At 38.6% G+C, this 16692-nt stretch overlaps 1 protein-coding gene across 1 annotated transcript in view; it reads left to right on the forward strand.

The window, feature by feature from the left end:
- Window positions 1-16692, forward strand: part of SRGAP1 (SLIT-ROBO Rho GTPase activating protein 1) — a 300419-nt gene that overhangs the window by 217074 nt on the left and 66653 nt on the right. Inside the window, exons 9-10 of the mRNA XM_019640518.1 lie at window positions 8721-8942; window positions 10883-10984. Of these exons, the coding sequence (XP_019496063.1) occupies window positions 8721-8942; window positions 10883-10984 (324 nt within the window). The remainder of the gene's footprint in view (window positions 1-8720; window positions 8943-10882; window positions 10985-16692) is intronic.

Below are 16692 nucleotides of genomic sequence, written 5' to 3' on the forward strand. Positions count from 1 at the left end.
GCTTCACTGGCCCATGTTGGTATTATCATTGTGATCTTCCTGGGTGAGGCAGTTGCTAGCCTGCCGTTGAACAGTGGCTCACAGCAGATCACAAAAGCTCACATTCATTGCCGGCCAGCCCCACTGCAGCCTACGCCGTCACCGGCGACTCATGGCAGCCCAGCTCTAGGTCGAGCTGTTGTTCACCATCTTAGCTGTAGAGGGTGCATGTCACTGGCCCTCATGTGGGATCTGAACCGGGGCACTGCTGCTCAGAGCTGGCGTACCAAGCCAACTCCTAACCAACACGCCATTCGGCTGGCCCAATATTTTATTTATTTAAAAGGAGCATACATGTTTTGCACTTACCTGTAAGTTTGGCATATTTTATATTAAAAAAAAAGAAGTGGAGAGCTATATAAAATGATAAAAACATGCCTTAAATATTTTAATCTGAAGTGTATCAATGTACTTGCACTTGTGAATCTTTTAATGTTATGATTTTTGTTTCTGTATGTCGTTCTGAGTGGTCCTCATGTGCACAGACCACATCTATTATGTATTGTCTATGATTCCTACTTTTGAGTTCTGTAATGTAGAAGAAAAAATACTCTGGATATTTACAGTGTTTTTCACAATATTGCATAATTCGCATACCTTTGCCTAATTTATAGCAATTTTATTTAGTGTTAAATCTTTCCAACAACTCCTTTCTCACTTATTTTATCAGTTTATTTACTATATTTATTAATTATATTATAATTAAGTTATAATATAATTGGTGCAAATATTATACAATCGACTCTTGGAAGCATACATAGCAGAAATGTATAGAAGTATTCTAGAGAACCTATTAACTGTGTGTGTTCACAGTGTATTGGCATTGGTCCATATGCCTTAGAGCACAGATTGACAAACTTTCTCTTTCATGGGCCAGATAGTAAATATTTTAAGCTTTGTAAACCATATTGTTTCTGTCCCTATTCAACTCCAGTGTAAAAGCAGCTTTAGATAATAAGTAAGCAAATGGATGTGGTTGTGTTACAATTAGACTTTATTTACCATATCAGGCCATTGGCTCCACTTGGCTCCCTGATGTCCCAGGCTTGCTGATGTCTGTTTTACAGAATGAACTGAATGGTAGTTAATCCAGACTATCATTTAAGCAGATACCTATTAAGATAGCTTCTTCTCTGTCTCTGAAGGAAGTCCTAAGTAAATTTTAGTTTGTAGAATAACAATCTCTTACGTAGTTTGGAATAGGTGGGAAGTGGAATAGAATTAATGTCACAATGAGGATTTTTATTATGTTATTCTAGAAAATAAGTATGAATTGTAAGAAATACAGAGGGTGTCCCAAAAATGTATACACATTTAAGAAAGGAAAAAGTTATTAAAATTGTAGTAATATATACCGATCACAAAAGATGAATACGTTTGACTTCTGCAATTACAAGAGGTGCTCAAAGTGGTTACCACAGCGTCCAGACACTTCTGATTACTGTGAACTACTGCTTGAGCAACGTTGACCGAAGTGTCCACTTGTATACATTTTTTTTTAAAGATTTTTTTATTGGGTAATTGGGGGATGGGAACAGCAATGGGGAATTGGGGGGAAGGGGAACAGACAAGTTGCTGTCCATTTGTTCTTCAGTCTAGTTGTGGAGGACGTTGCTTCACTGGCCCAAGTTGGCACCATCATTGCGCTCTTCCCGGGCGAGGCAGATCAGTCGCCGGCTTCTGGATAGCCGCTCACTGCGGCTGCTGGCTACTTACGCTGGCTGCTGGCCACTCATGTTAGCCCATGGTAACCCACTGCAGCAGTGGCTGTAGCCTACGCCATCGCCAGCGACTCATGGCAGCCCAGCTCCAGGTTGAGCTGTTGTTCAGCATCTTAGCTGTAGAGGGCAGTGTCACTGACCCTCATATGTGGGATCCAAACAGGGGCCCTCTGGTGTCCCAAGCCAGCTCTTAACCAACACTGCCACTCGGCCGGCCCATGTATACATTTTTTTTGTCATCCTCATGTATTGCAATCATTGATCAAAGGAAATTTTATTGGTTTGGGAGAATGAAGACATAATTATAGGGGACAATAGATTATAGTTTTATCATTAATAAATTTTACATCTGTGATCATTGATATCCCAAAAATTAAGTGCAAAATCAACTGTAACTAATTAATCTGTAATAATTAAGATGTATTACAGACAGAAGAAAAATCACACAAGCAACAAATATTTGTAATTCATTGCTGATATTTTCAAGGGATTGTGATTTGCAGAGATAAAAGAGGGGAGAATACAAGTCTTCGTGCTAGGAATTTCTGATCTGTAATCAAATTTGCCACTCTGTGTATCTGGAATTCTTCAAACAACTGGTTTTAAGATTGTAGAAGTAGTAATATAGTCTCCTTCAGTCCAGTTCCACATCTACCCACCCTCAGAAGTCATTCAAAGAAACAAAAGTCCTCAACAGTAAAATTCTATTTGTGTTTTGTTCCAGAGCCACATGTCCAGTAGGAATAATCTATCTGTCATTCTTACAGGACAGCATCAGGGTTTCCAGTAACTCCCTATAAAAGTTTGCAGGTCACTTTGGAGCTTGGAAGATAAATCTCTGTTACTAGTTTAGTTGGATATTGCCATAGAGTAATCCCTTACGCCAGCTAATTTTCTTGGTAGAGATATCTGTCATGTGTTTTTTTAGCCATTTATACAGAATGAGATTGAAATTAGATTACATCATTTACCACATGCCATGTTTATTTTATCATTTCTAAATAATCAGCTGTCCTAAAGCTTTTAGCCTTATCCTTTTGTCTCTAGAGACGTGTTTAATCAAAAAACAAACTTATTCAGAGTTCAGACTTCCTTAGTTAGTTGGACTTTCCCCTATACATAATGGTATTAAGGTTTACCTATGAAAGCCTGCCAAATTGCGATACTGGGGTCCCCATTAGGCCTGAACTCTTATTAGGAAGATTATAAAGGGATGATGTTAAATGGGTTAGGATGGATGTTAAATGGGTTAGGATGGTGTAGTTATTGTGTAAAATGATGTATGCATGTTTTCATCCCTTTGTGATAGAAAGGGTATTTAAAAACTGGAATGAGTTGGGAGACTGAAGTAGATGGCTTTTCGAGTTCCGTCTAATGGCGATGCCATGGGCCGTTTTTAAAAGAAACCGCACCCACCTGGTTTCCACCTGCAGCTCAGGCTGCTCTTTCTCAGTCTTCAGTGTTTGCTTTTCCTCCTTGGCTGGACCAAGAATGTTGAATGTTGAAAGTCGCCTTAGACTTGATCTTTGGCTTTCTGTCTCTTAGTCTCGGGCTTAAACACTGTCTAAGGGCTCATAGATTTTTATCACCAGCCTTGATCATCTTCCTGGGCTGCAGATTTGTGTATCCATCTGCCTATTGGGCATCTCTAACCAGATTCTAATACAGGCGTGTAAAAGTTGTCTGTAGATAAGTTCAGGCCTACAAGTCGCCTATCATTGACAAAATGTTTGTGGCTTCTAGGATGAAGTGCTGAATAGCTGGAGGGGGAAATAGTGAAGGACAAGGGTATTTATGCAGGAGAAATGAACTTTCTTCACTTGACATCTAATGTAAACGCTCTGCACTTTTCTATTTCTGGTCCCTTGAAAACTCCCCATGATCATGTAAAAGCTGTTTTTCCGATTCAGTTTGCTTGGGTAGCACTGCTTTTCAGAAAGACTCAAAATAGGGGGTAGACCAAGTCTTTACCCAGTACCCATGGCTGTGGAATGGTCAAAGTCAAGCTTACTAAAAGCTGGAGATGAGACCCAGGACAAAAAAGATCACGGAAGCTCTCAGACAGAGGCAGGAGTGAAGGCAGAATAGTTAGAAGTTCAGGGAGAATAGTTCTGCAGAAGAGTTCCTTCCCTCTCCATTCTCATGACAACTGCCTGATGCTGGAGTCACCTAGGAGTTTGTGGCTGCCCTTTAGGCACTTCCAGGGCTGCCAGCAAATGACATTGGCTCTTACTGTTCTGGAAACATGTACATAGGAGTTGTTTTCCATGGAGTTCCATTATGGTAACTCCCATCTAGGACCAAGCTTTAACCCCACTAAGGCTTCTCTCATGTCATGCAAAAAAATGTTATCTCTGAACAACTGTGACCCAGTTAGTTATATCTGACATTATACCCACCAAGTATACTTCAGCCAACCTCTCAGCCTTTGGGGCAAGATGAAGGATTATCACAGTTATACCTGGATTTCATCACAGAAATACGTGGATTTCATCTTCATTGTTGGTACTATTTGCATCCCTTTCGCCTAAGGATATTAACCTACTGTGGTGATTTAGACGAATACCTAGTGGAATCTATGCTGGCAGCTCTTAAGATATAGTAAAAAAAAAAAAAAATACATCCTTTTGCTTTTGACAGTTTTTCCTTCCCCAGTTTTAATCCATAATTTTATGTAGCTAGAGTTTTTTTAATCCATCACAACAACACTGTTTTGTTTTCATGAACTCTTTTATTGGGCTCTTATGTATTTTCATCATTAAATGTGCTTGGGCTATAACTCAACTGTTTGTGCAGAAGCTGGCTTTTCATATCATCATTAATAATTCATAAGCTCCACAGAATTACTTCAGGCCTTTTAAACCAAGTATCTTGAATCTTAACATATCCAGTGTCATTTTAGCTTCCAGTTTAAGAAAAAAAGATGATTCTGTCATGGGCCTTGCTATCTCAGGAGACTTTGAATAAGAGCTTTATTACTGTTTCTTGTTTCTTTTAATGTTCAGGATGCTTCAAAAACCTAGAGCAGAGAAAATGTTGCATATTGGTAGTAACAAAATCATGCCAATTAAGTGACCTTACAGACTGATAAGTACCGTAGGGGTCAGAGAAGGAAACTTTCCATTATACCTCATCACAGAAACCTCCAGAAGACACCTGGGGAGACCCCTGGATCAGTGATTAAGCCACGTGCATGTTTCTCCCCAACCTGTTAGGAAACCACAGTGAAATCCCTGGTCTCTTGCTGGGTCCACACCTACCAAATCTGCCTGGCTGCCCTGGGTGTGAAAACATGTGCTGGTACTTTTGTCATCTTGACATTTACTCCCCAAAGAAGCCACACTTAGAAATTTGAGGAGTGAACTGGGAATAATGAAAACTTAGTATATTTTTCAGAGCTCTAACTGAATTGGGTAATTTGGGTTGGATTTCTTTCTTGCCCTTTTTTCTTCATTCTTCCTCTTTGTTGCTGTCTCTTTTAGGTTGAAAAGAGACTTGGATTTTTTTAAAAAATTTTTTTTGTGTGGAGGGCAGTGCTTTTCTCTGGGCTATTTCTTTCTTCTCAATATCAATTTTGTCTTAAGTCCCACTGGGATCAGTACTCATAAAATAAAGCAGCTTGTGTGATCCGCTTCGTTATAATCAAGTTGAATCTGTCTTCTTGCAGCAGGATAGTGGGGTGTTGTGAAGCACTGGTACGTCTCAGAGAAATGAGGCCATTTCTTTTCAAATTCATGTTTTTGTAAGATGAGGTGTTACTGAAAGATAAAATAATTTTTCAGCCCCTCTGATGTGTGTATAGAACTGCTGCACAGAATCTTTATGGATTTTGAGGAGCAAGAGGACTTTGCTCATCTGAGACTAGAATTTTTTAATTAACTGAAAATCATTCTCTATATTTGAGTGCAGCTGATTCCATGGGAAATGTATTAATGATGAGCCTGCTGCATTTCACAATTGTATGGTGCTTGTATTTGTAATGGTGATATGGCAGCTACTTGCTGCTTTTTTAAACTGAGTAATCTTTAATCAAGGCAATTCTCTTGCCTGTGGTTTTGTTTTTTTAACCTCAAATTCTAATTCAGTAACTGAGGGGTGGGGCCCAAGAGTCTTCTTATTTTATTTTTTTTTCAAGATTCTGCATTTCTAACAAGCTGCTGGTGATACTGATGCTGTTGGTCCACAAGCCACACTTTTTTTTTTTTAATTGGATAACTGTTTTTTCTGGGACCCATTAGCTCCAAGTCAAGTCATTGTCCTTCAATCTAGTTGTGGAGGGCGCAGCTCAGTTCCAAGTCCAGTCACCATTTTCAGTCTAGTTGCAGAGTGGGGGGGGGGTGCAGCTTACTGGTCCATGTGGGAATCGAACCGGCAAGCTTATTACTCAGCTCTTACCAACTGAGCCACCCGCCCACCCCAGGCCACCCTTTGAGAAGCAAGATTTTAGAACATCTTAATGTAAAAATTCCAAATTTAATAATTCTAGAGTTGGAGGGTGAGGGTAGAATGAAACATGTTGGCACTTCTGAGGACAGGTCAGTGATTAAATTTGTACCTTCATAAAGGCAGACCCGATGGTTTGTGCCCTGGTGGATGCAGCCTTTGTACAAATTTGCTTCTTTTGTGCCTCTCTCCTACTCTTTTAGAAGCAAACTAATGAACCACTTGTATTTGAATTCTTTAAGAATGAAGATTATATTTTACTGTGTTCCAGTCTTCATATTCCTAGAGCCTAGCAAATTCCCAGGCACCTAATAGATGGCCAATTATTGAGTTGAGTTGAATCAAACTGAACTGATTGAATTTCATTAGAACTATATAGGATTATCCTGATTTTGTACCTTTAAAACCGCTTGTTTCCTCTTTAAAAGATTGATACTGTTTTTCTGTAGAAATGTAAAATTCTGTCAATAATTTATAACTGACCTATATCCAGAGATATATATTTTTTCAATTATATCCTCTTAAAATGCAACATGAAAAAATAAATATGAAGACAAATTAAAGGTAATGAAGATTCAAGAATCCCAAAGCCCTTTTATTCTTAGGAATACAAAACAAAATTCTATTTCCAATAAAAGGACTTTGGTGATCATTTCTTATTGAAGAATTTTATTTTAGGGTTAAGAAAGGAGGCAGTCTCAGACTATTTTGGCAGATTCAAACCTGTTCTCATTTCTAAAAGAGCACAGATTATTACTGAATCTTCAGTAAATTAATGCAAATCCAAAATATTACAGTTAGTGTGTTTGCGTCCTCAAAGGATTTCCATAAGTCATTGTACTAATCTCACTATACATGAACAAACTTGAATACTATTTTTTCATTATTTCCTTTCACTCTTTGCTTTTGCTTTTATTTTTTAAGTTTTATTGAGGTATTAGTCACAAACCATGGAGTTTGCTCATTAAAAATCTACAATTTATTTTAGTATATTCACAGAATTGTATATCTATCACCACAATCGATTTTAGAACATTTACATTATTCCGAAAAGAAACCCTGCACCCCTTCACCATCGCATCTGTCTCTGTAGATTTGCCTGTTCTGGACATTTCATATAAATGGAATCATAAAATGTGTGGTCTCTTGTGACTGAGTTCTTTCACTTTGCCTAATGTTTCAGGGTTTATCCATGTTGTATTGGGTTGTCGGAAAAGTCATGACACATTTTTGCAACGAAAACCATAGAAAAAATATGTTATGACTTTTCCAACAACCCAACAGCATGTATAAGTATTTCATTCCTTCTATGGCTGAATAATATTTCATTTCATTGATTAACATTTAGGTTGTTTCTACTCTTAAGCTATTATTAATAATGCTGCTATAAACATTCACATATAAGTTTTTGTGTGAAAATGGTTTTATTTCTCTTGTATACATACCCAGGAATGGAATTGCTGAGTCATGCCGAGTCATATGTCGAGTCATATGTTAACTCTGTGTTTAATCTTTTGATGAACTGTCAAACTCTTTTCCAAATTGGCTGCACCATTTTACATTCCCTTCAGCAGGGTAGAAGGGTTCCAGTTTCTCCACATCCTCCCCAGTACTTGTTATTTTTTATTATAGCCATCCTAATGAATGTCAAGTGGTATCTCATTGTGGGGTTTTTGTTTTGTTTTGTTTTGTTTTTAACTTTATTGGGGAACAGTGGTCTTTTCCAGGACCCATCAGCTCCAAGTCAAGTAGTTGTTTTCAATCTAGTTGTGGAGGGTGCTGCTCAGCTCCAAGTCCAGTCACCGTTTTCAATCTAGTTGTGGGGGGCGCAGTCCACCATCCCATGCGGGAATCGAACCAGCATGTGCTCTAACCAACTGAGCCATCTGGGTGCCTATCACCAGCCTAGTGGCAGCTCAAGTCCTTGTCTTCAATCTAGTTGCAGAAGGAACAGTTCACTGACCCATGTAGGAATCGAACCGACAACCTTGTTATTCGGAGCATGCACTCTAACTAACTGAGCCACCCGGCCACTCCTTATTGTGGTTTTGATCGGCATTTCTCTGAAGACTAATGCTGAGCATAATTTCATATGCTTGTGACCATTTGTATATCTTTTTTTTTTTTTTTTGAGAAATGTCTATTCAGAATCAGTTTATTTTTAATTGGACTATTTGTCTTTTTATTATTGAGTTGTAAGACTTCTTTATATAATCTAGATACAAATTGCTTATAAGATACATGATTTGCAAATATAATTTTCCCATTCTGTGGATTATCTTTATAGTGCCCTTTGAAGCACAAAAGTCTTCAAGTTTGATGAAATCCAATTTATTTATTTTTTCTTTTCTTGCTTTTGCTTTTTATGCCATATCCAAGAAACCAATGCCTCATGCAAGGTCATGAAGGTTTACTCCTATGTTTCCTTCTAAGAATTTTATAGTTGTAGCTGTCACATTTAGGTCTTTGATTCTTTTTTAATTAATTTTTGTATATGGTGTTCTTTTCGTTTTTAAGTGTTGTGATCTTGGCTACCATGCAAGTCTGAACAGAGCCCTGAGAACATATCTCTCTGCGGAGTATAACCTTGAAACCTCCAGACATGAAGGCTTAGACATCATTGAGAATGCAGTTGACAATTTGGAGCCCAGGAGTGATAAGCAGAGATTCATGGAGATGTACCCTGTTGCCTTCTGTCCACCAATGAAGTTTGAATTTCAGTCTCACATGGGTGATGAGGTCAGTAGTTATTTTAAACTAATGAATTGTCTCTTCACTTACATTACTGTTCACCTGCTATTGTAAGAATTCCCAGTTGTCTTCTCTTTCCCTCCTTTGCATGGGATCTTAGCATAGTATCTTGCTAAGATCAGTCACTGCCACCACTTTTTAAAGCAAGGATCAAACACTCAAATGTCTACACAGGCCAAACAAACTTAGGTTCAAACTCAGCTGGATGTAAGCACTAAACTGTCCTAAGGTAGAAAATTCTTCCTCCACCTCAAGACATTCAAGTTTAAATTCAAAACAAAACATTTTGCTGGCCTAATGGAATCTATCTGAAGACTTCTTGAATCCTGATTTAAAGATTCCCATAAAAAAGAAAAATAATTGTAAATGGGAGAGAGGGGGGAAAAAAAACCCCAAACATTTAAGGTTCATTGACTCCAAATGGTAAAAGGAACATTAGAAATGACATATCTTTGTATGAATTTACCTTTCTATCCTGTTTTACCAAGGGAAATAAATCCATTTAAACCATTTATGAGTTACAGTGATACATTTTGTTGTCTGCGAACACGCGAAAACATGAAGGGCCAATTAAATGGAACACACTGTATAGCACTTGGTGCCCAGTTGTGCAAAACAATACTCACAGGTTAAAAATTAAATTTTAGCTTATTGTGGTGATGGTATGTTTTAAAAAATAGATGTAATTATGGCAGATTTCTTTAATGCCATAATTTTTTCTGAAACACCTAATGGTCCAACTTATAAGGTATATATGTGTGCACCTGCTGTATTTCTAACCTAATTTTATTTGTGCTTGATTTGATAGAGTGAATTATTTGATTAGAAATGGTTAGCATTTTTTATACCAATAGCATGTGAATTTGATAGGCACGTGGCTCATGCCACCCAGAATTACGTTTCTCCAAAACCAAGTGGTTGCTGTTTTAATTTTTAAGTTATGTATATGTTAGACATAGAATAATAAAATATCACAGATAAGTGACTTTGATTGCATTAATAGTTTTTACCTTTTTGTTTCTTACTATTATTATTTTAATAAAGTGAGTCTGTTGCCCTTTTTTATGACCAGTGCTGCCAGGGAGCAATAATAATCTTTATGATGTTTTGGAGACTCCATAAAAGAAAACCCCCATCTACCGAGAACATATCTATGACAAGGAAGAGGAGAAGAAATTATTCCTTTCTGGAAGAATTTTAATATTATTAAAAGGTTCCAATTTTGACCTTATCCATAATTGGGACCATGGCCAAAATATCTTTCGACCAAAGCTTAAGAACTTGGCCTCTTCAAGTTCATGGTGAATCACCATGGTGGTTTGGCTGATATTGGTAAGACAGGCCAATAGTTATTCACGTTTTTTTTTGAGGTTTTACTCTGTGCCAGGCCATGTTCTGAGTGCTTACTGTCCATTATTTCATTTCATCTCTACACTAACCTTATGGCATAGGAACGCTTATTACCCTCATTTTACCCAAAAGGAAACTGAGGTTTAGTAACGTGCCCCAGTCACCCGGCTGGCTGTAACCAGTAGGTTCTGTTGCCTGCCCTAGTTTTGTCTGCCTGGTCCATTTGGATCATCCTGCATACTCTGTCCTCTGCCTGATAGTCATTAAGAATTCCACGAGTGCGACGTCAGCATCAGAGTCCTGTCTACAGCCACTGCCCCATTCTTAGAATGATGCTTCCTGCAGCTGCTCTCTTCCCAGTCATATCCGGGCCAAGCAGCTGCATTCTGCTCTTGCCCACTGACGTCACCGGTCCATATTTAAAACTGAAGTTTGGAGGCAGCTGTTAAAAGGAAATATGTAGTTGGAATCTTGAGGCGCTCAGCCTGACTCCTGTAGCATTTCAATAGGAGGACTGTGCCTCGGGAGGCTGGCTCAGTGGCGCCCTGCTGTAACTGCTGCTTCTGATTCCCCATCAGGTGTGTCAGGTCAGCGCTCAGCAGCCGGTCCAGGCGGAGCTGATGCTCAGGTACCAGCAGCTACAGTCCCGACTGGCCACGCTCAAAATCGAGAATGAGGAGGTGAGCATGCTTTCTGCCCCGTGAGTAACCTGAATTCTGATGTCAACTGGGAGACGTTGTCACATGACAAATCCATATTTAACCATTCTAAATGCAATCTCTTTATCAAGCATTTTTAGCTAAACTAGGAGTCCTAAAATCCTCTTTGTAGAGGATAAATGCAGATTCTGAACTCTACCATAGGTGAATATTTTACCAGGGATTCACTGCATACACGTGGAAACACACCTTTTATTCTTAAATTTGTAATTCACACTAAAAATAATTCCCATAGATTATTAAATTCAACATATGTGTCCGAGAATATACAATAACGTATGGAATATAACTTTTAACTAGCACGTTCATTTAATCTTAACTTTTGAAATTAGTACTTTTGTGTGCTTTTTTTGTATTCTATAGATTTTTGGGACTGAACATGGCATTACTGATATAATTAGTAAAAAAACAAATCATGTTTTAAAATAATACTTGAATGAGGATAGAAAACTGTTTATTTGCTGACGTTAGTGGATTTAAATGGCTAGAACATGAAATGTGAATTATAAATATATGTTGAGCCAGAAGGCAGTCATGCAATTCAGCTGCCTGTTTTTGAAATTAATTTAATTGGATCCATGTTCTCCTTAAATAAAAATATGAACCACAAATGTTTCTTGTATTAGTCATGGCTCTCGGTTATAATTTACAGGAACCCAAATCAAACTTACTCAAGTTGGAAAGTTTACTTATTGATCAAGTTTGCAGTAACCTCAGTCATGATTAGATCTGTGTTCAGATGGTATTATCAGTAATCTCTCTTCCCTTTCATCACTTTGAAGTGGTCTCTTCATGTGTGTTGGTAGGATTCTCCCCCACCCCAATATTGGGAGAACCCAGACTACATGGTTCCTATGGCTTGCCATCTCACCCCATTGCAGCATCCTTATCTCTGAAGTAGGATCCTTCATCAACCTGACTTAAGTCATGCATACTTCTAGACCAACCGTTACATCCAAGAAATGAGATTCTCTCATTGGTCCGCCAAGGTATTGTACCCGGTCATAGAGCCCTTTGATTGACAGCCCCAACAGAAGTATATATTTCTAAAGACAATTCCCAAAAGTAAGGAATGTGGGATAGAAAAAAACAAACAAACCAGTAATTGACTTGGATAGAATAAATTATGCAAATTCACTTTAGCACTCTTATTTCAATCCCACTGGGACGCTTTGAGCTATGTGATTGTGCGTTTGTTTGTATTAAGAAAGAACGATATGTTTCTAGACCAGCATAGTTTATTCAAAACCCATTGCAACTTTCTGGCTTCCATTCTTTTTAGAAGAACCAAACCACCCCTTTTTCAAACATGTGCATGTAAGAAGATGCAATCAATGTGATTAAAACTTCAGTCTCTGTGTTAAGTCCCACAAATGTGGCTTTCCAAAGGAAAGCTGTTGCTCTCCTTGAGATATTTTAGAGCTTAGGCGTAAGGGTTTTGTTGAGGCATTTCAAAACATTCATCTAACTCAGTTTACAGGATCTTCTTAGATCTGTGGTTTGTATGTCTAGTGACTTCCAGTTTTGTGTTTTTTTTTCATATGTGTCCTCCAGCTGTTTTATTTGGAAACATTGTCTAAACTCTAGGAAAATTGTTATGCACAAGGTCATAACTGGCAACCCACAGACCTGTTTCATTTGGCTCCTACAGTTTTGGCCAGTTAAAAACACGGAGGACTGGCGACTCTGGCCCTGCATTGTTCAACGCCCAATTTTCCTACATTGTAGTAGTCAGTTTTGTTACCTGTCTGGTCTCCACAAGCCTCTGAGTTTATAACTTTAATGTATGTCCCTTTGGGCATAATTTGGAGGGACGTAGTGTCCCTGTAAACTGATAGAGGCAGGCAACATTTTCTGAAGGTAAATTTTTTTTTTTTAACTGTAGAAACAGATAAATTGGATTGTCCTGATATTTCCTGTGAGCATGACTAGTGGTTTATAATTTGTTGGCTATCAGACAAATTCACTATAGTGGAATGGAATTCCCAGTGAGAGTAAGATTTGAGTTGGATTTTTGACAATCAGTAGAATTCCAGATATAGAAGAAGGAATAAATGTTTCAGTGTATTTTAAGGTACCCCCAGAGCAGTGTGGTTATCACCCAGGTTTTCCTTGGGGATGAGCCCAATGTGAAGCTGAAGTCAAGAGATGAGAGAGGCCTTGAGAGCCAACCTAAGGAGCTTTGATACTGTGGGTCAGTTAATTTCCATACAATAAATATTTGTTGAGCGACTTCTACATTCCACATATTTTGCCAGGTCCTGAGAGTACAGAGATGAATTAGTCACAGTTAGCATCTGTCTAGCGTGAGAGCCAGATTAGAACAAGTCATTTATATAATGTGAAAAATAAGAGACGAAACTTGGGAACAACATAGCCCTCATTGCTGATTTGGAATCCTGTGTAGCACTTTGCTCTGCCAGAGATAAAGAATTGGCCTCTCATCATCCACTGATAGGACAGAAAATTGACACATTGGTATCAAATCAAAACATACAAATAAAGAAATGTGTAATTCTATATCATTCTCTGCCCCCGAACAAACATATGTACACATAAAGTCCAAATTTTACGAGAAAGAGTCCAATTAACGAAATAATTATGACTGCCCAGAAAAAAAGATCAAAGTTGAGAGGATTTCTGCCAAGTTTTCCAAAGCATGGACAATGCAGCTAAGTAGAACCAGGAGCCTTTTCGCCAAATCTTAAACAACTATGAGTAATGGGCACCATTTAAAACTGTAGGGCGCTATTTTAGAAGGGCGTTTCCATGCTAAGAGCCCACAGACCATTTCTAGTCATGATTAATTTTGTTTGCTCTACAGTGCTTGATTTTTAAAAATTAGTTGCTGTCATCTAACAATTGGAAGTTTTGAATAAAAATACCAATTTTCAGCTTCTAAGAAATTAGGAAGCTTTATTATACGAGTCCTACATTTCTGCAGGATGATAACCTGCGTGAGCTGAGCAATAGATGCTTCCCTTAAACACACAGCATGTGCTTCATGTTTGTCGGACTCCCCGCTCGGCCCACTTGCCTTATTTTTCATGACTTGGTTGGCCCTTGAAGATACTTGAGCTTGCATCACCTGCCTGCAAGAAAAGAGAGCAGTAAGCATTTGTGAAATGGCCTCAGTATACTCATAAGCAGGAAAAGTTGAAAGAAAAGGTTTGAGAAGGACTTGGTTAAATTTGTGGTTGTTGCAGATTCATAATGGATTGTGACAGTCATGGTCTCTTCACAACTTTACATTTACCTGTTGAACCTTTTAAAACGAGCTTTCAGTTTGATTATAGTGCAGGCTTGCCTCACTCTTATGATTCCAACTTCTAGTCAGCCAGGCAACAAAGATTTATTAATGTCTACTGTGTGTTGTACGCATAGAATTAGAGCAGGGGCTGCTGCCCACACAACTTTATTCCCAGTTTTTTGTTTTCCTTTTCTTACTTAAAAGTATAACTTTTTATTTCAAACATTAATAAACATTACTTTAAAAGACAACATGTTAAAAGCAACCTAAATCTAAATGGTCATTTATACCTTTCTCACTATAAACGTTTTCCAAAGTCTTTCCAATCTAATGTTACACAGTCTTGTCCACTTTCTTAAAGTTTACTTTTAACCATTGTCATAGGGATTTCAATTTAGGTGTCATTCCTGTTGCTCCTTTATTTCAAAGCTAGCCCCTGGAGTAATTAATTCCCCATAGACTGAATTCCTCTTCTTTTTTTTTTTTTTAAGGTTTTTTTATTGGGGAATTGGGGGAAGGGAACAGACAAGTTGCTGTCCTTTTGTTCTTCAGTCTAGTTGTGGAGGATGTCGCTTCTCTGGCCCATGTTGGTATTATCATTGTGCTCTTCACGGTGAGGCAATCAGTCGCCAGCCATTGGACGGCAGCTCATGCCAGCTGCCGGCCACTCATGCTGGCTGCCAGCCACTCACGGTAGCTCATGGCAGCTCATGGCAGCCCACTGCAGCCTACGCCATGGACTCACGGCAGCCCAGCTCCAGGTTGAGCTGTTGTTCACCATCTTAGCTATAGAGGGCGCAGCATCACTGGCCCTCATGTGAGATCTGAACCGCGGCCCTGCTGCTCAGAGCCAGCACTCCCAAGCCAACTCTTAACCATTGAGCCACATGGCCGGCTCTGAATTCCTCTTTTCTTAAAGTTCCTCTTTTCTCCCTTCATCTATACATAGCCAAAGAAAAGGAAAATGAATTGCATAACTAGAGCAATTAATTATGCCTTTCATATTTTGAGCACAGTCTTAGTTTTAAGTAGTTTGCCCCATTTTCAGACCATTTGTCCCAATATTTGGTCCAGAAAATAGTTTTAATAAGCAGGTCACGTCTGTCCTATGTCTAAATTCTCACATATAAAAAGTAACAACGAGTCTCTTAAATTGTAGTAGATTTTGCCCCCTGAAAGTAATAGAAAAGAGAGAAGCCCATGACTCTTCGATTGATTTGCAGCAATGTTAAATTAACTGATAGCTCCATATAAAATTTCCTGTCACTACTTAAAATCTTCTACCAAGCTTACTAAGGGAGTATTTCACAAACTTGCAAAAATATATTCCTTACACAGGATATTTTTAACAATAATGAACAAGGTTTTAGGCAAACATTTGAGACAGTTTTCATGGTGTAGGTAATTAAGGGAAGTAAGAGGTATTGTGGTTATAACTCCTACTGAGGGTAGAAAAATCACATTTCTGCACCCCCACCCCACCCCGATTTCCCATAGTACCAGTGACTACAGCAAAATCCCAGGTCATATAGATCAGTGATCAAACCCTCATGGGCAATTGTCAGATTCTTTTAAGTCTTAGTATAAGATATGGAGCTTGATAACCACTGAATCATAATTGCTGTTTCTGATCATCTCTGTGGTTTTAGCTTCATATTTACTTATTTAAGTATTTTTTACTTGCCTGCAACCTTCTACTGATGAGGTTAGGAGTAAAAGATAACTGCCATTTATCCCTTAAATGACGGCATCATCTTAGCCAAAATTGAAAACAGGGTCAGCTGTCTTTCACTGAAAACACATATTTTTAGAAGCAATGTATGTAAGTGTGTGTGTGTGTGTGTGGGGGGGTTCACATAGGCTTTTTTTTTTTTTTCTCCCACGTAGGCTTTTACTCACTGAAGGGAGGACCTTAATCCAGAAGAATACCAAGCAGAATGAGGCAAGTTTCTAAAAAGGGTCTAAAAGTGAGTCATGAGATAGGGCACCCCAAAGAAAATGGCAGAGCTCGGGATGACTGTCAGCAAAGAAATCACACATTGTTAGTGTGTGCTGAATATTTCTTTGGCATCTGTAGATATGAAAGGAGGATAATTTCAATTTCCACCATTTATTCAGTGAACTTTTGGGATGATCTATGTTCCAGGCACTGTATCTCTAGTGACTAGAGATAGATTACCAAGCTGTCCCTGACCTCAAATTGTTCCCCTTGTAGATGGAAAACAGCCCTCTAAACAGCATGGCAGGTGCCTGTGAGCACCATTTTTCATAACCATGGGTGTCATGCTCTCAGATCATGCTTAGTATCAGGTGGGTGGTCAGGGTCAGGTTGGACTAGAGGTCAGCAAGTGTTCTGAGACATGACTGAAGGCAGAGATGTTGTTTAGAGAGCCGCTGGCAATGGTGATGTTTTCTTCTT

This window comes from Hipposideros armiger, unplaced genomic scaffold (assembly GCF_001890085.2).
Source record: "Hipposideros armiger isolate ML-2016 unplaced genomic scaffold, ASM189008v1 scaffold_51, whole genome shotgun sequence".
NCBI classification, from domain to species: domain Eukaryota; kingdom Metazoa; phylum Chordata; class Mammalia; order Chiroptera; family Hipposideridae; genus Hipposideros; species Hipposideros armiger.